Raw genomic sequence first — 19,717 nt, 5'->3', positions numbered from 1 at the left:
TTCACCCCCCTTCTCCTGGTTGTCTTGCATCTTTATCCATAACTGAAATGACTAATTACACACAGAGACGTGCTGGCCTCCTCCGGCCCGAGCACAGACTAGACTTGGCCTCCCCAGTCCCCCAGGATGGCCTCTCTCCAGCTCTCTGTTTTCCTGTCTTTTTGAAGAGATAGTCCTCCTGCCCTCCCATTGGATACCTGCTTGGGTGGGCGCACAGCGTGCCCTGACCAGCCAACTCCAGCTCACAGTCCTGCCTCAGCCGCCAGTGGCTTCTCATTAAACACAACATTCAGACCTTACACTTTTAAGGACAATTTGCAAGGACTTTAAACAGAGACCTAAATGAAGCTTTTCACTGAATCAGTCAAGCCCAAATCTGCAGGTAATTCTGAGGCTTTCAGCTGAGGTTGCCCCTAACAACTGGTAAGAGAAAAAGAGAAGGAGGGTTCTTTTTCTTTTAAATTCTGGTAAGAACACTGAACACGAGATCTACCCTCTTAACAGATGTTTAAGTGCAAAAGAAAATGTAGTATGTCCTTCCACAAGGGAGAGTTCTTAGAGCAGCAGAAAAAAAAGTATGAGAAAGATAAACTAAATCGATTTCATTACGGTTAACACAGATGAAATAACAATTGTTCACCTGGAACTGTTTGTGCCTAAGATGCCAGCACGAAGAGGAACGCCGAGGCAGGCTTCCCGGCCTGCACAGGCTGACCGGCACCGCCTTTCAGAGGGTTCTGAGGGCTGCACGCTCAGGGCCTGAGCAGTAGATGTGATCGGACCACTTATTCATTTACTCAGTAACTGTCAAGCACCTGTTCTGTGCCCAGCACCATTCTAGAAGCCAGGATGGATATAGCAATAAGCTAAACAGGTAGAAACAGATCAGCCCCTGCTCTCATGGAGCTTACATTTCTTATGGAGAGAGGCAGACAATAAACAAAACAAATACATACAGCTTCTTTTATATAGTTTTCCCCTGGAATCCCAAAGAAGAGTGTTTCTATGAAAACTTTTGTAAGCTGAAATAGCATAAAGTGAAGAAGCAATTACCATTGATTTATATGGCAAAAATTTTGAGCATTCTCAGGTAGCAGAAACACCACACTTTGCAGACCTACCAACCCCCTTAAGCAACACTTTCCATCGTATGCATTACTGGATGTAGACTTGAAGAGAGCACTTCACTACTAGCAGAACCAGTGGTACCTGGTAGCTTTCAAGATTCTTCCTCTGTGTGTAAATAGTACGAATGGTGGACACAGGCAAGTTCAATACACCTACTGTGTCTATTTCGTTCACCGCCATTGAAACACTTAATCACATCCAGTTTTACACTAAGTATGACACCCTTTTCAAGCTCTCTTAGCCTTTTCTGGTACCTTAGGTCACATCTTGCTAAAGGATGCATAAAAATAAATGGAGGTGAAGCACAGATGCTCCCAGACACAGCTCCAAGTCACGGGGCTCGATGCCGAGATGCTGAGTGTGGCTCCCAGGGAAGGAGCCTGGCAGGGTCCCTCTCGCTGTCTGGGGTGCACACTGCCTCTGTAACGGCTTGTGCAGAACAAACACTACACATTGTTTTTGCTTTTTGCCTTTTTCTTTTTTTGTAAAAATGAAAATCCTCTTCCTATTTCTTTCAGCTAGAAGAAACAGTTACTAATTGCCGGTCTTCCATAAAAGCAAAGTGGCTCAAGGCCAACTTTGGAAAAGTGGGGGATACCTGCCTGGGAAAATGATCAGCCCCCAGGGGAGCACTGAAGCGGGAAGCGGGTGGGAGGGGCGCAGAGCTGCTGCGGCTTCCCACAGGGCGGCCAAGGGAGGTTTCCCAGAGACAGCGACCTCTGAGCCCAGGCCTGCCGATGGGCGGGAGCCAGCCCCACAGATGTCCCGAGGAGGTGTGCTGGGAAGCGGGGACAGCCACGGGCCAGGCCTTGAGCTCAGAGGGGCCTCCGGTGTCTGAGAGCAGCGAGGAGGCTGAGGTGAGTGTGGTCCTGGGGCTGCTTCCAGAGCTCCGCCCTCCTGGGGGTCTTGCCAACAGAGCTGCTCTCCTTCTTTTTTCAAAAAAAAAAATTTAAACAGTCTTGCTGAGAAACACTTTACATACTGTATAGTTCAGTCACTTGAAGTGTGCAGTTCGGTGGCTTTTAGTGTATCCACAGAGTGGTACCATGACCACGATCGGTCTTAGAACATTTTCGTTGCCCCATAAAGACGCCTCACTCCTCGGAACGGCCCTCCTGTGAGCCCTGCCCCCCACTCTCCAGCACAGGGAGACGGCAGCTGAAGGAGCACCGGTCCTGTCCCCTGTTCCAGACCGCGGTGGTGGAGGCTGGGCAAACCTCTCGAATCTCATCTTTTGGCCTGGATGCCATGACTGAGGGCTGGAGGGATTCCCTAAGTCCCTTTCAGGGAAGCCAGGACTCGAAGAGAAAAGTGGGGAAATCCTGGCGAAATGTGGGCAGTAGCAATCTTTAATTATTAGGTTAGACATTCATGTCAGAGATCATCATGAACCCGAAGCCTCCTGGGAAACTTCTAGTTCCAGGAAAGACTGCAATGACATGATCTTCAAAAGGTCTTTTCTGTTCCTTAAGATTTTCAATGAAAGGAAGTCTACATGTTTCACAAATGATGTCTTCTCACGTCACACATCTCTAAGTCTGGGGAAAGAGTGGAGTAGAAGAGACCCCGAGAAGGACACCCGGGGGTGAGTCCCTGCGGGCTGTTCCGCTTCTGGTGTGATTATGGGTGAGTTGTCCTTTCTGAACCCCAAGTTTTCATACGTAACTTAAACTCAAGGACCCACACAATTCTGGACCCAATTAATTGGAGGTGCTCGGAAGGTCAGGACATCAAAAGGAGCTCTAGGGGTGTCGCCTTCCCCCCGCTGACAACCAAAGGTAAAGATTGGGTCTGACACTGACCCGAGGACGTCTGCGTCCTCTGTTGTTTCCGGCCCTTCTCGCACATTCAGACTCCGCGTGCCCCAGGCTGCCAGACCCTGGAGTTCAGGAGCCAGCCAACTGTCAAATCTGCCACCTGTGACCCCGTGGGGCCCACCGCCACTTCTGCCATTGCTGGGGGCCCCGTCGTTTCCTTCGCCCCATACCTTTCACCAGTAATAACCAAGCACTTTGAGTTCTTCCCTTGGTTGCTTTCCTGAGATTGTCACCCAAAAGAAAGGTGCTGCCTCCTGGTTGGCACTGTGGAAAGCTCCCCAACACCCCCCCCAACCCTATGTGGACCACACCCTGCTCTGGCTTCACACCCTGCTCTGCACTTAGTTGCTGCATCCTCTCTGCTCAGACAAGGCCCTTAACCTCTTGGAGCCTTAGGGTTCTCCATTGAGGCTAGTAACTACTGACCCGGAGGGGTTCTGTCAGGAGTTAGTGAAATGCAATTGTTCTTGGCACTTCTGTGACAGTGGCTAGCTAGCATTTTCACTCCCAGCCTTCAAAGGCTCGCATTGCCTGCCATCCCCACTAAGGATCTGGTTTGGTGAAGTCATTTTACCTGGCAGGCTTTTCTTATCCCGGGCCACTCAGCGCTGCGCATTCAGGTGGAGGGGGCAGGACCAGTTCTGAGTCAGCCCACGCACTGGCCCGTGCCAACCTCACCTGCTCAGCAGTCCTGCCTCCTTCCACTAAGCCGCTCGCCTGAGCTGCCATGTTGCTGAACAGTAGTGCCGCTCTGTCCAGAAGTACAGCTGGCACAGCTGGGCTATGAGCAGAGGCAACGAGGCTGGACCATCCACATTGAGGACAATGGTTCTGGTTAATGAAGGGCTGTCACCCTCAGGGACTCAGTGATTCCCGGTAAAGCAACCCAAAACCATTGGAGCTGGAAGAATTTCAAGCTTTTGACCACCACATCACCTCCCGCACCATGGAAGACAGGACCACGCCTGACTCCCAGCCTTTCTAAAGGACTTTATCAGCTTCTAAATGGCTATAACTTTCTGAGTCTCCTCTTACACAAAGCTTGTGGCCCACCCCTGCTCCATCACATTTCTGACAGAACAGGTCTTTTGCTCTTTGCTTTGAGAGGATGGATCTCAAGCTACGCCCCTTGCAGGATCTTAGAATATCCCAACAGGCCCTCTTCCTATGTACATACCTAGGTCAGAAGGGCCTGCAGCTGAGGTTGCGCTGGGAGATCCCCCTGACCTTGGCCGCGGGCCTGCTCCTCTCATGGGCACATTTCATGAGGGAATTATTTAGGCTGGGCTTTTGTTAAAACAAAATATTATATATAAGTCTGATGGTTAATGATAAGGCATCAGCAAACTCACTTAAACACATCTGCACCAAGCGCCTGCTCTATGTCAGGCCCTGTGCTGCCTCTGACGTGAACGAGGCAGACGGAGGTCTCTGCCCTCCCAGGGAAAACATTTTAGGGGAGACAGGCAATAAGAAGTAAACAGTAAATAAGCCAATTCAAATATGATTGAGTATATATGTTACATAGAGAGAGTATAAAAATATATATTATATATACATATATTATAAAGATACATGTATAATATGTATTTATAATATTATAATGTGTTAAATACTTATAAGTACATATTACATATGTATAAAATACATATATACACAATTGAATATATATGTTATATAGAGTATAAAAATACACATATATTATATATATGGTGGCCCAGAGGAGGGACAGAGAGAGAATACAACATGTAGCCACATATTTGGTATTACGGAAAACTGTGTCTATGTTATAGTCACGTGCTGTATAATGATGTTTTGGTCAATAGACAGCCCATCTACAAGACGGTGATCCAATAAAATTAAAGTGGACCTGAAAATTGCTATCACCTAGAGACATGTCGTTGGCATGGTGGCGTAACTCCTGTTTGTAGTGATGCTGGTGCAAACAAACGTACTGCGCTGCCAGTTGTATAAAAGTGTGGCATGCACAATAATGTACAGTACATCAACTTGATAGTGATAATGAACGGCTATGTTACTGGCTCATATATATTTGCTGCACTACACTTTAATCATTATTTTAGTGTTCTCTTTCTACTTATAAAATAAGTTTGCTCTAAAACGGTATGGCGTGTTACGCCAGCAGCAGCCTCATACATCTCGTATTTACCACATCTCCTGATCACCTCATTTTTGTCTTGTGCTTGATTCAAAGTCTTGTTGTTTTGTGCAGTAACATGCTGTACAGGCCTGTAGCATAGGAGCAACAGTCTATACTGTATGGCCCAGGTGTGTAGTAGGCTATACTGTCTAGGTTTGCATAAGTGCATTCTGTGATGTTCTCACAGTGATGAATTCCTGCTTCTCACAATGTGCTCCCATTGTTAAGCAGCACATGACTTTATATACAGTCAACATGCCTATGCACACTATATATATTCTTTCTCTTTATATGTATATTTTATATGTATAGTATAGTATGCATATGTTTCAAAGATATACCTATGTGGTTTACATTCATGGCTCACATAATTCTCCAAATCTGCACTTTACCCATGGTTCACAAACAGTAAGCCAAGGCCAGGTCTCTTTGTACCAGAGCCCATGTCTTTTCCAGGGCTTCCCATGGCCTCTGTTAAAGTGCAGTCACTCTGGGAACATCAAGGCATTGACATTGGTCAACGAGTTGCTGTAACATGAGGAAAGTACTGGAACTTTCTAGTGATGGCAGACAGCCTCCTTCATGGCGTGGTCCAGGCCAGCTGCATGGCAAACATTTGTTTTAAGATCTCTTGAGTTTGCCTTTATCCAGCTGGCTGTAAAGATGGCATTTTGATAGCTCTGACGGCATCTCTGAAAGAAGACCTAAGTGAAGCAGGGGACTTAGCTTTCTTCCTGCTGGGCCCTTTCAATACCAGGGTTTGACCTTGAAGCTGTGTACGCCCTGTTGTCCACCACAGGGGGAAGCAGGAGTGTCCATCAGGAGGCAGAGGGAGTGAGAAGGAACTGTGGGCAAGTGTCTTTATTGTGGTTTCTGTGGGAAGCAATGGGTGGGGCAGTGGAAGCAGCCTTAGGGTTGGCTAGTCCAGAATAATTTTAGGAGGCTCTGGGGCACTGGGGCTGTCCCTACTTGTCTGGTCCCTGGCCCTGGGGTGACTAGAGCAAGAGGCTAGTGGCTGGGAGGGTCTGAGCCCAGTAAAAGAGGTGGCTGGGGTGTGGGCTCCGGAAGGACTTGTTTGTAGGAAAGGCACCAGTGGCTTGCTCTTCCTAGGAATTTGGTAGCCCAGGGAGGGACAGCCCCTCTGGAGTCAACAAGGCCCCAGATGTCAAAGCACAGGATGAAAGACATGCTTCATGCAGTAACCTTAGACTAATCCTCTTACTTGCTTGAGCCTTGGTCTCCTCTTCTGGAAAATGGGGCACCAAGAGACCTTCCAGTGGACTGTCGTGAGGGTTACATGAAGTAACATGGGTAAAGTATCTGCGATAATGCCAGGCACATTGGGAACATTCAGTAAGTGTTTAGGCCTTTTCATTTCTGTCCTCTGCCCTCCAGATTGTCTTCCTAAAGGAAAATGGAGGCTCCCGGAGAGCCCCCCTCTGCCTCATTCAGGGATGATGGTGGGAGGTCGGGACAGCTGGTGGGCTCACGGGCCCCTTTCCCCAGGGGTTCACTTGAGAATCCAAGGATCGCTGTGGACTCTTTCATGAGAAAAACACCCGTGCAGTTTTGCACATAGTTTCAGAAAGACTCAGTCACTGGCCTGACCTCGGGGAGCTCATATGCATCAGGGTATGTTTGAACTAAAAAAAAAAAAAAAAAAAGGAACAAGTAAGAGATGAAATACATCCAGGTGGTGGGAAATGCTAAAGTGGAAAATAAAACATGGAAGGTGGGAGAGATGAACAAGGTGGGGCTCGCAGTCTCCAGTGTGGGGGTCAGGCATTGCCTGGCTGAGAAGCTGAGCTTTGACTTAAGGTCTCAGTGGGGGTGACGGGGTATAGCTGGAGGAAGGACATCTCAAGGAGAGGGAAGAATAGGTGCTGTGTCCCGAGGTGGGGGGTGCCCGGGGCACATCCGGGGCAAACGGAGTGTGAGGGCCTTGAAGGAGACCTTGCTGCATGAAATGAGCTCGGTGGGAGCCCGCTGGAGAGGGGAGCTATGGAAGGACATGAGCAGGGGACTGACAGGTTACATGTGGAACTCCAAAGCAGTGTCAGGTCGGGCTTTGAAGACCCTTATGAGGACACTGACATTAACCCTGAGTGATGTGGCATGTCGGTCAGGAGAGGCCAGCCATGCTGCGGTTTGGAATATGTGGACAATTTCAGTGGCTTAAAACAGCTTTGATTCGTGTTGCATGTCCGTCACATCATTTGAGGGGGAGCAGCCTCTTCTTGGGGCACAGGAGAGGATGCTCTTCCACCTGGAAGTGACACCTGCTTCACCGGCCAGAGCATGTCACAGGCCACACCTGGGTCGGCCGGGCCAGATTGCATTTCCTACCAGAGGAAGGGTGTAGAAAAGCAGTGACTACTGACAGCCTGCCTTCCAGGGAGGCCACACAGGCGGGCATTCTTTTGCTTAGTCACTTTGGCTGTATTGTGACAAAAGCAGATGCAGGGAAGCCAGGTAGGCGACCATTCCAACAACGCAGGCAAGAGCTGGAAGAGCGGTGTCACACCTCTGCACTCACCGGGACGTTCCGACAGGGCCTTCCAGGGGTGTGTCTTCAGCTTTGCAGACCCACAGAGTTGACTTCTTTGATGTCGTCAGTGCTCACAGGGATGATCAGAGGGCCGGTAGGTGATAACCAAATTGATAAGAATTTGACATATAAACCCGAATGCCAACTCATTCATCTGTAGGTATGGATGAGGAGATATATCTTTCCCAGTTATTAAAAAAAAAAGAGTCTGAGTTTTAGAGTTAGGCAGGACCGTGTTCAAATCCTGGTTCTGTGATTTCTTAATGACTTGCTATGGAAAGCTGACTTAGCCTGTGAGCCTCAGTCTCCTCATCTTAACATCAGCCCGCCACCTCATAGGGAAGAATAATTGACTTAACATTTGTCAAGCATCTAGCATAGAGTCTGTCTGGGCCAAGGTAGCTATTTAATAGAGGGAAGGTGGGATTGTTATTGAAAACTTACTAGAGATTATCAGGTGACATGGTAAGCCTGGATTCAGAGCCAATAAAGAGATATTTCATATAAATATGGTAAGACAATGGCACAACAGAGCTTGCAGTGGCCAGATTTGAATTCCGTCCCCCTTGGGCCATCTCCCTTATGTTAAACAGCTTTTTCTTCAGCCAGGGTGTGGTATAATTTCTCAGATGTCAGCCTCCCTGAGACATTCCACTCCTCCCTTCCTATGTTTACACCAGGCCACTTTGATTGGCCTTGAGATTTTCCAGATCGCCTCAGCCACCTGTGCATGACAGTCTGAAGGTCTACATGCGCAGATGGCGGATGCATCTTCTGTTCTGACCCTTCCTAAGGGTCAGTCTGGAAACCTCAGGGTTGTCTTAAGGTTGCCCCATGAGGTAGCCTCACGTGGGAATCTCATCCTCTTCCAATACAGAAATGTGACAAAAATGAGTATGTCAGTGCTTGTAAAAGATCTCGCTCAGAGAAAACCTTAGACCTTAGTTACTGTGAGTGTATTTTCAGTGTATGTTTTAAAAAGAGATTGATTTCTTTGTTGCCGTTACTTCAGACTTACAGGTCTGAATATGATTCTAACAACCAGATAGTGCATTGCTGTGCCCAGAAGTATGGCATTGGAATATGGAGGAGACCCCTACGGGGCTCTTTGAATTTTCTGTGAGGCCCACCAAGCATTTCAGGAAGGACAGTTGATCTGACCAGTGGTGAGCTGGTAAATGTTTAACAACTGGCTCTTAGCAGAATTGGGGGAAACCTGATTTTTCAGCTTTTTCCAATTTCTGTCGTATAAATACTGCCATCACGCTTATTTTAAGGCTCCAAAATGACATTACATAGCTCACAAAATTTCAGCAAATTTAACAGTCGGATCTTGTAAGCCAGGGACAGCCAGCTTAGGCACACTGATCCTGTCTGAGGGGAGAAATAAATCCCAGGGCTCAGGGTCAGTGTTCTTGCCTACTCCCTACGTGACCTTGGACAAGTTACTTAAAGTCTTTGATCCTGGCTCATAGATGGCACCCATGAGGCTTGTTTCTTTCCCTGTGGTTGCCTGGTTAGTAAAGTCCTTTTTTGCCATCACCCCCTTGCTGTGTGCCTGGGTGGAGGTGAGGAGAGGAGACAGACGGTGAGGCTTAAAGAGCCATGCACACAGCTGTGCTATCTTTTTCTGGGAGTATTTCCAAGAAGAGACTGTGCTTTTTAAAAAATGTAGGAAGGCAGGGTGAAGTTTGACAGGTGGGAAGAGAAGAACTGCCCATCCAAAAGGAACTTAGTGTGGGGAAAACACAACGGGAATTGGAAAAGCAGGTGGTGGAGTGCCCCCCAAACATCACTTTCAGTGGTGGGAAGGGAGGAGGCAAGGGTAAAAAGAGGGAGATGTTGAGCTTGACATGCAGGTAGGCAAACAGTCAGCTGAGCATGTTTCTTGGTTTTGGGGATCTTTAAGGGACCAACCCAGGGGAGTACAACACCCCACAAATTAGGTGAGCAGCAATGTCAAAACATAGCTGTGGCTACATCCAAGTTTTTTGCCTTCACTTTCAGTTTCCTTGTTTGTGAAATGGGGGTAATAGCCCAGCAAGGAAAGGATGCCATAACTGGGGGCTAGCTAATGGTTAAGTGTGAAGGACAGAGGGGGACCAAGTGCCAAATATCACGCAGGAGGAGTACATGAACCTGTCCTCATAATGCTGCTCTTAGGAACTGGTCAATTGCCTCAATGAGAGCTCTCCACTGGGGCGGGGGTGGGGGGGTCAGGAGGAGAGGGGATGTGGGAGAGAGAAGGGAGCAAGACAATCGTCCTTGGGAAGGTTGGAGGAGAAGAGACAAGGAGAGGCAGGATTGACTGCATGGGGAGAGGATGCAGGGTCCAGGGAGCCACTCTGTAAGACAGGAGGAACTTACCGTGTGATGGGAGGGAGCCGGGGAGAGGGAGCCGTGAGGCGCCCCCGCAGCTGACTCTTCCTACCCCTGCCCTACCCTGTGCTTAGCGCCTGCCCAATCCCTCCAGTGTTTTTCTAATGTGTGATTTAGCCATGGGAGTGAGCGCTTTGTAGCAGAGGATGGAGCAGGGCAGCTGGTGACATACCTGGCTCTACAAAACAGAGTCCTGGCCCCAGCCACTTTCACTCAGAAGCAGTCTCATCTGCTGGTGCTCCCGTGGGTTCTCAGAGCACCCCTCGTACCCACATGCTGCGTCTTCCTTCTGAGATGCTCTAGCATGTTGCCTCTTCTTCAAGCTCCCTTTCTGGTGGCATGCCAGGGCTCCCATCTGCTGGCCCCTGAGCGCGGCCCTCATCCATTCTGAGTGATGGTCCTGCCTTCTCCTTGTCAGAATTCAGCCTCCCCATGTCACCCTGATGGCTGGGCCCTCCTGCTGTCCCTGACCCTCCCACTGCCTCGTAGCCTCCTGATTCTTCCGCTTCATCTTCCCCCACTGTCCGATTTTAGAGTCCTGTCCTTTCTCAGACACCCTGTCACCATGCTTCTCATGTGATGGGAAAGCCCCACTCATTTTTTTTGCTTTGTTTTCCCACTGGCTACAGTTCAATCGACAGTGACCCTTGGATATTGCAATGACACCACAAAATTGGGACTTCCCCGATGACTACCCCTCTTTGGCAAAAAGGGTATCCAACTGCAAGATGCAGCCCCTCCTGCTCTGTTCTGTTGGCTATAGGTGTGGCCATTCTATTTCTGAAAACCTTAGATCCCAGGTCGGTGACCAGACCCAAAGGCCCCTTTCCCAAGCCTTTCTCAAGGGAGGGCAGTGCTTTACCCCCAGCAAGGTTTCAGCTTAATGCTGCTGAGCTGGCTAAGCTGGACTCGGGTCAACTCAGTGGGCTAGCTGCAAGCCCCACCTCCTGGGCTGCACCAGGAGAAGTGAGCAAGCCGTGAAGGTCACTGCTCGGAACTTGTCACAGCCAAACGTGAAGTGTTTAACAATTTCCAGCCTGATCTTTGGAATGCAGAGTGATCGAGCCATAGCTCGAAGCGGATCAAAAATGCTCCCAGGTCCATCCAAGAATTTCACTGGCGGCCATGAGGCCACTTCCACAGCTGGTTCCCATGAGCTTGGGTCTTGGCCAGGATCATGAATTGACTTTTGGATTGACCTCAGGCAAGACAGAAGTCTTCCAAGTGAGCCACTGTGAAGAGGGAAAACCCCACACTTCTCCCCTCTGTAATGGAATACACTGCAGGCCTTTGAAGATTAATCACTTAACAGGGGGAAAGTGATCTCAGTTAATTCTATTGGTGTCACCTCTTTCTTTGTGGCTTGAATATTTCTCTCCTGAGGAAGGTGGAATAGAATTCAAATTTGGTTTTGAGCTCCATAATCAAGGGTTTCTCTCAGATATTCATAGGTAATATACTTCTTTTCCACTGTTGGCAAAAGATTTGAATCCTTTGCGCCCAGCATGCCTAGACTTCCTTTCCCCCCCAGCCCCTCCTAAGGCTATGTCCACAGGGTCCATTAGGACAATGGTCATTTTCAAGGCCATTGGAGTCAGACTCTGGATTTAAATCCTGATTCAACTTCTTGACAGATGTACGATTTTTGAAAGATATCTTGTTTCTGCATGTAAAAAAAAATGGGATTAGATCACTGTATTAGTTTGCTAGGGCCGCTGTAGCAAAATAACACGGACTGGGTGGCTAAAACACCGGAAATTTATTTTCTCACTGTTCTAGAGGCTGGAAGTCCAAGACCAAGGTGTTGGCGAGGTTGGTTTCTTCTGAGGCCTTTCTCCTTGGCTCGCAGATGGCCGTCTTCCCGTTCAGCTTTGGTAGAATTGTCCTCTGATTACTAAGGGTCAGTAGTACATCTGAGATGTATCACTATTAATGTTAAGAGATGAGTTCACAAAGAGAGGGGTGACATCACAGATCACAGGGATGTCTAAAGGGACTTTCCGAGGATGCTCCAATGTTGGTAATAAGCCTGGTATATACTGTCAGAATGATGACGCATTCCCTGCCATCCAGAAACCTATAGCCTAAATCGTGTGACTCCTAAGGGGACCCACCTCCCTCCCTGCCCCAACCCAGCAGACAACACGAGCACAGGAGGCTGAACATTTAGCATAACCACCGTGACATGGTCGCAGAATGTATGCCTCAGTGGATGCTGGCGGGAATGCCCTGTATGTACAAAGGGCAAAGCAGAACACATGAGGACTGTTCAGAACTTTCCAGGGAAGTGAGAGGAAAATCATTAGATGTTTTTAAGATTGGTTTCTTTGGAGAACTTGGGATATTTTCTCCCACATTTGCTCTCAGAATTGGTTGTTATTATTACAAAATTAACACATACTCATCGTAGCAGTTAACCATCCAGGGTTTTTCTATGCTCACAGTAAGATACTGGTTTTTGTTGTTATTCTGTAATGTTCTGCAAGCTGCAACCCGGAGCATCATCTCCTTGAAATGTTGGAAGGGAAGGGCTGTGTGAGATGGGCAAGGAAGGTATAAAATGACAGAGGACTTTGATTCTCCATTGAAGTTTGGAGAGGAGTGGAGAGGTGGATAGGGACTTGGGGAAAGACAGGCAGAGGCCGGAGCTCTGGGGCAGTTACTTAGTCTCTTGATGGATGGGGCTCTTAGATCCAACCTTTGAGCTTAAGGGAGTAAATTGCTAGGTGCCATTGATTTCGGCCTGGAGGAGTGTCGTGGGGGACTTGTGCTCTGGTGTGAGGGTTAGGGAATGTGGTAAGGAGATGGTTGTCCGTGGAGCATGATTCAGGGCTGCAGTTGAATTTGGTTGCATTTAGTTGAAATTTGGGGAGAGAAGAAAAGCAGAAGAGATGCTAGCTGGACTGAGCGAAGATAATGCATGGGGGAGTCAAGGGGTGATGGGGCATCTTGTTTGAGAGGAGGTGGCATAATAATGTCTGGCTAATGATCGCTGGCTCAGGGGTGGGTTTGGAGGAACTCTAATAACTATTTATTGTGTTTAGCTTGATTTAGTTATAAACATCAAATGAGCAACATTAAAAGTAAAATTGCTCTTGGTGATTCAAGTATCACTTGGGATCAGATACATTCACTTGCCCGCTGAGGAGAAATGCAAAAAAGAATGTGCAGAGGCCTTGGAAACCAGCCTAGTGAGGGGAAAAGGCGTCCTCAAAACATGAGCTCTCCCACTGCTGAGTCAGGACAGAATCTAGGAAAGGAGAAGGACTCTCAAGTCAATATCTCAGGGAGCACTGCACAGGGATTTGTGGAGAAGGCAACAGGGATTGTGGGAAGGCCAAGAGAGACAAGGAAGAGTGAGAGAGGCAGCCAGCAGACAGACAGGAGATCCCAGGGTCTTTGATCAGGGTGGCCTTGGGGAGTGGATCAGGGAGGGAGAGGCTAAGTGGAGGCAGGTTCAGTGAAGGGCTCCTGAGGCTTCAGTTGGGCTGGTGAAAAGGCCAAAGAGGGACTCCAATGCCTTCCTAAAGGGAAAGGGCTGTGGACCCAGGGGCAGTGAGTAAGCTGTCAGTCTGCCCAACTGGTGAGCTCCTCTGTGAGCTTCTCTGACTGCACAGGCTGCTGGTGACAAGGACACCACCCCTCGCTACACATCGGTCTGCACAAGCATCCTGTGACCTCAGGTTTCCTTAAAATAGAACACGTGTGGTCCCCTCACTACAGATGTCACAAACCACTACCGTGGCCCCCGTGCTCATGCCCTTGACAGAGCATGCATGTCAGCCTCAGCTTTCCCCTTGAGCAGTGAATCTCCAGAAGTCTGGGACTGGGTTGTTGAAACAAAAACAAGATATCAAAAGCTGTCAGCTTAGGGAGCAATTGTGATCTCCAAGTTCGGTTCCTGATTTTGTGTTTCTTTCTCCCTCCTTCTTTAGATCGTGGTGTGTGTGGGCGTCTCCTCAGCTGGCAGCCATGCTGTGCCCTGAAGTTGACGTCCAAGATTTTGACTGTGTGGGTTTGTGTCTTTCCGGCAGGTGTCTCCTCTGTGACTTCCCTGATGTCCCTGGCTTGGGTGCTAGCCTCCTATCACAAGCTGCTGCGGGACTCCAGGGACGACAAGAAGAGTATGAGCTACAGAGGGGCCCTCATCCAACTCTTCTGGCGCCTCTTCACCATCTCATCCAGAGTTATCTCTTTTGCCCTCTTTGCTTCCATCTTCCAGCTCTACTTCGGGATCTTCGTGGTGGTTCACTGGTGCGCCATGGCCTTCTGGATCATCCATGGCGGAACAGACTTCTGCATGTCCAAGTGGGAGGAGATCCTCTTCAACATGGTGGTAGGGATTGTGTACATTTTCTGCTGGTTTAACGTCAAGGAAGGGCGGACTCGATATCGAATGTTTGCCTATTATACGATAGTCTTGACTGAGAATGCTGCCTTGACGTTCCTTTGGTATTTTTACAGAAACCCGGAGACCACTGACTCCTATGCGGTGCCAGCACTGTGTTGTGTCTTTATTAGCTTTGTGGCTGGGATCGCATTGATGCTCTTATATTATGGTGTGCTGCATCCCATGGGGCCACGAGCTAAGATCTTTGCCAGCTCCTGTTGTGCCGAGCTGCTCTGGGGCATCCCTTTGCCCCCCGATGTTGAGCCCATGGCGCCTCAGACCCCTGGGTACCGGGGGACCCAGGTCACGCCTACCAGAGCCGTAACGGAACAACAGGAGGATCTCACGGCTGACACTTGCTTGCCCGTTTTCCAAGTGAGACCCATGGGGCCCCCCACCCCGTCGGGGCGTCCTTACCACCCAGAAGGGCCCCTCATTAAGATTGACATGCCAAGAAAGAGATACCCAGCTTGGGATGCTCATTTTGTAGACAGGAGGTTGAGAAGGACTATTAACATTCTGCAGTATGTCACCCCCACCGCGGTAGGCATTCGGTATCGAGATGGACCGCTCCTTTATGAGTTGCTACAGTATGAATCTTCACTCTAAGAGCATCTTGACCCAAGTTGAGAAGGGGACCTTAAGTTGGTTTGCGGTAAACACCGCTTTGCAAGAAATATAACCCTCCCTTCCCCTAATCCACAAAATCACAACCACCATCACCACCACCACCACTGCTACAAAAAAAAAAAAGAAAATAATAAGTCACAGCCCCTTCAGATAAGCTTTCTTTCCAGTCGCTGTATGTATACAAAGATATTCTCTATGTTTTGTAAGTAAAAACAAAAAGAAAACCTTTCTTTTGTTTTTTACACATAAGAAACAGTATTGAAAAATCCCACACTATTGTTCAAAGGGTGGAGAAGAAGGAGTTGTCTCCACTCCAAAAGAAAAAAAAAGTTTTATACCTTACACCAAGTGTAGATCATTTATGGGATTGGTGCTGATTGAAAGAACAAAACAAAACAAACAAACAAACACAAACAAACAAACAAAAAAAACCTTCAACTGCCTTATGCCCTTAGGTGCTGAGTTTCATTAAGTACTGTCACGTTTTCTCATGCAAAACTCTCTGGTGGGTTTTGTACCAAGAGAGGGAAAAATTAAACAATCAATTGAAACAAATCTAGAAACAAAACAAAAACCAACCAACAACTAAAACACAAAGCAATCATTCTTCCTATCTGATGATTTGTAAGAAAACAAACAAATCTACCAAAAGCAAAGGCAAAGAAACCCCAATCTCTTTTCGATTTCTCTCCCTCATCTCCTGTCCTGACCCCAACTTAACAGCGCCTTCCAGAAGCCAAGTGGCCATTTGGAGCTCAAATGGCTGATAAAGCTACTTGAAGGCTGACCGTGTGCCATTTAGCATTCACCTAGTGCAGCTCGCATTTGTTCCCTGGTGAAACGCAAAACAGAACAAAAGAAAAAAGCCACCCCAATAATTTGATGAGAACAGGAAACTCTAAAGCAAATTAAAGGAAATTTCCATGTATGTAATCCAAGAAAATCAGTAATAATAAAACTCAGCATAGTAGCAAAAAGAATGACATCAATTTAAAGGCACAATACTTAATCAGTGACTGGCAAAAATGATTTTGGTCTGTCATTTTAAGGCTGTGAAAGGTATACATTTATCACACGTGATACTGTGTAAGGCCTCTTCTGTTTCCATTTGGTGGGAAGCCTTAAATTGATCTGGAAAGAATTCTTCATTTTTCATTTGTGCTTTTTAAAAATATTAACACAGAGAAAAATTAGACTCTATAAAAAAAACCCACGTCAAATTGTAATAATTGACCCATTTCAAAGACTGTTTGGTGCTTCTGTCTTTCACCGTTGTGGTTGGCTGAAAAGTCATTCAGCTCACTTGGTGCATCTGGGGTGAGTGGGAAAATTTTGTGTGTGTGTAGTGTGTGTGTGTGCCCATAGCACATGTATACATGTGTGTATGTGTCTGCTGCAAGGTCTTGCCAGAAATGTAGAATACCACTCTAAGGCAGACTCTGGGTATGGCTACGGTGGAGTAGGAGGGGGCTGGGGAGGGGGAGCAGGAAGGAGGGGATGGTGCTGGAATACAAGCCCCTGTCTGGATGGCGAGACTCACACCAGCAGCGTACTCGGAGTCTGAGAGGCTTGGGTGAAAATCTGATTATTTTCTCATTGTACCAAATTGAATTTCAAGAAGTGTTGCAAGTACGTTCAACCATTTCTTAACTGTTATTTTTCAAAGTATTGTTCCTGTAAGGAATATTCTGTTCTAGGACATCGTTTCAATCCCATTGTATCTCTACTTGGGCACAAAAAAAAAAAAAAAAAAAAAAAAAGGAAAAGAAAAAAATCACAAAAACAAAAAATCTCCACAAAAAGATATATATATATATATATAAATATATACACACACAATATTTTTTAGCAAATACTCTTAGTCTTTGTTGTGTGTAGCTGCAATTTTTTTTAAAATTCCAGATATAACTGTTTAGGGTGCAAGACCTCACATTGAACTATTCTTAAGAGAAGTTCAAAAACTGAGGACTTTTTTTTATGTTTGTGGGTTTTTTAAAAATTATTATTCAAAGAGGCTTCTCCTTCCCACCCCCTTTACTGTTTATCTGAAGATGCATTAAAAAAATAACAAGTTTTAAATTTCAGTTCAGTTGTAAATCTGGATGTTCCTTTCTTTGTTCAGATCCCTTTGATTTCCTTTACTGTTACTAAACTCTGCAGTGCTATCCTGTCCCCCTCCCTGACTTGGTTGTCCCCTGGGGTCTTCCCCAGTGGGAAGGAGGGGCCGGAGGAGAGGTGCAGAGAACCTGTGGCCCAGGGCCACCCACCTAGGAAGCACGCTGCACAGAGCACACCCAGGCCTTGGTGAAAACCAGCCATGTGGGCCTATCTCTGCCCATCCAAGGGACAGGCCCGTGGGCCACTCAGTGGTTAATGGGGAGTTCCAATCTGGTCAGAGGTGCTTTTCCTTTGTACTCTGCTTCCCTCCTGAGGGCTTAGCTCGCTGCTTACTCTGCCGAGGCTGGAGGACTCGAGGCCACGTGAGAGGAGCCATCCCCTGGGCTTGCTGGGGGCCCAGCTCTTGTCTGCCTCAGCTCTGGGGCCCCGCGTGCCGGGAGCCCTGTGGATGTCCATCACTAGAGCAATCCTTGACGTCGTCCCCCTTGCATCCCTGTGGGACCTGTGCCACTTAGGCTTGGTTGTCTCTTCTGGGATTTATTTCCTTTCTCTTTCTCTTTCATTTCGACACAGTTATAGGCTTTAATTTGCAGCTCTATTTTTCTACTGCACATCCAGCATGTGCGTGCGTGCGTGTGTGTGTGTTTATGTTTACATGCAACTGAGAAAATGGCTCACATTCGTTGACCTGGAGCACCAAAAGTTGGGGTGATAACTTCCAACTCAGGGAGGGTCCTCTGGGGCTGTAGCCACTGGTCACAAATGAGGAGATCACAGGACTTTTCAGAAATCCTGTCGTTCAACCTTTGTCGGAATGGCCGCTGCAAGACTCAGGCAGGAAGGCACACTTCTCTCTCCAAATGCCATTCCCCACCCCCTTCATTCTGCCGGCTCCCTTCCTAATGATACCAATGAAAATATGCATCTCAGTGCAGTGGCAGGGAAAGCTGGTTTGCAAAGAGACAGAAGAAGGAAGAAAAGTCAGGGAAGGAGGAGAAAACATGGGAGGGAAGGAAGGAGGGAGGGAGGGAGAGTGGGAAACATAAAGAGAATGGCCAGATGAGAATTTTCATCTGTCTTCTCAGTATCATCAGCCTCTAGCAAGTCCTCACGTTTTCAGTCACCAGGAAACCCTCTCTCCACTGGTCCCAGCCATCCCCTTCCCTGCTAGTGTGCTTCCCCTGCAGGGGCTGCGGGCAGCTGGCTTGCTGGCCCAGGGCGACAGTGTGGGAACCCACACTCTCAGTGCTCTGAGTTCACGCAGGGAGGTCTGTCTCTCTATCTGGAAGACTTTGGTCCTGAAAACCCAGATCTTCCAGGCCACTCTGCTGTGGGTCACTCTTTGCCTCCACTGAGAAGCAGTGGCCTCCTCCACACTGGGAATCTGCCTTCAGTCTGCCATTTGCCTGAGCCCCCGACCAACGCCTTCTGGGCGATGAGGCGCTGCTCACAGAGCCGCAGCTACTCACCAGGGTGTTGCCTATGATGTTCTTTTAAAGAAAAAAAAAAAATCTCTGGACCCACGTTTTGCCCAACAGCTCCTGGTGAAAATAAATGAACTCTCAATGTTTGGTTCTAGTAGGAGATAAGCACATTGTATCAGGAGCTACAGAATAAAATAGGAGGCTATAGTCCTTCCTCTCCTTACTGCCACCCCCCAGGAAATATGTCCACAGTCACGCAGAAAATTTGGCTCCTCTTTTCATTCTCAGAAATATGCTGGCATCTTTAAAATCTAGCTGATTGTGTAGCATCCTTTCTGCAAGCTCTGTTTCTCCCTCGCTCAGTAGACCTGCCTCTTCTCTGGCCTCTGCGTTGAAAGGAAACGCCAGTCTCCTCCATTAACTGGAAGTGATGTCACCTGAGCTCACTGCCACACTCTATGACAACCCAAATGGGAGAGTCAGGTCTCTTAAGAACATGACGAAGGGAGCTGAGAGGGTTTAAATTCATCACGTGAGCCCCCACAGACCTTGCTTACCCCCAGAGTTTCTTGTATCTGAAATATACTACTTCACTGTCTCTGGAAGGTTCATATTGCTCTCCAGGGTCAGACTTGTCCAAGGACACTGGGAACCATGGGCGCTGTGAGAACAGGCCCCGTCTCTCTTGATGGCATGGCTGCCGACATGTCCCTTCTCAGTCAAGGAAGCCAACCTTTCCTTATGGCCTGGGGGCTCCACCACACCTGTCAGATCCCCACACTCAGCCTCCCCGAGCACAAAATCACTCAAAACTCTGTGGCCCCATGGCCTAACCTCTCCCCTCTCAGTCCCAGGGTGGTTTCAAAGAGTACAAATACCTCTCTGGATTGTGATCATGAGGGCAAATCTATTGGCCATGTGGCATCTCATGTCATAAGCATCAGACCCTGTCCCAATAGGGGCCTTATTCTGAGAGAGAAAAATTTGCAGGGGTTTTAAAAAGCACCAAATGACATCGTTTTCTCCACTCTCCCTCTACTTTTACTCTCTCCCACATGGTCACAGAGCAGAAGAGGTTTCTGATGCTGAGCTTGTTGGAGAACCTCTAAGCAGGCCTGACCT

General features: G+C 47.9%; 1 protein-coding gene across 1 annotated transcript in view; it reads left to right on the top strand.

Moving 5' to 3' along the window:
- XKR6 (XK related 6) overlaps positions 1-15,032 on the top strand; it is a 234,006-nt gene extending 218,974 nt beyond the window's left edge. Inside the window, exon 3 of the mRNA XM_054576038.1 lies at positions 14,068-15,032. Within this exon, the coding sequence (XP_054432013.1) occupies positions 14,068-15,032 (965 nt within the window). The remainder of the gene's footprint in view (positions 1-14,067) is intronic.
- The last annotated feature ends 4,685 nt before the right edge of the window (positions 15,033-19,717 follow it).

This window comes from Pteronotus mesoamericanus, unplaced genomic scaffold, assembly GCF_021234165.1.
Source record: "Pteronotus mesoamericanus isolate MK-2021 breed Mesoamerican mustached bat unplaced genomic scaffold, CSHL_Meso_final contig_32, whole genome shotgun sequence".
NCBI classification, from domain to species: Eukaryota; Metazoa; Chordata; class Mammalia; order Chiroptera; family Mormoopidae; genus Pteronotus; species Pteronotus mesoamericanus.
The sequence above is the reverse complement of the archived record's forward strand: the minus strand, read 5'-3'. Positions and strand labels throughout refer to the sequence as shown.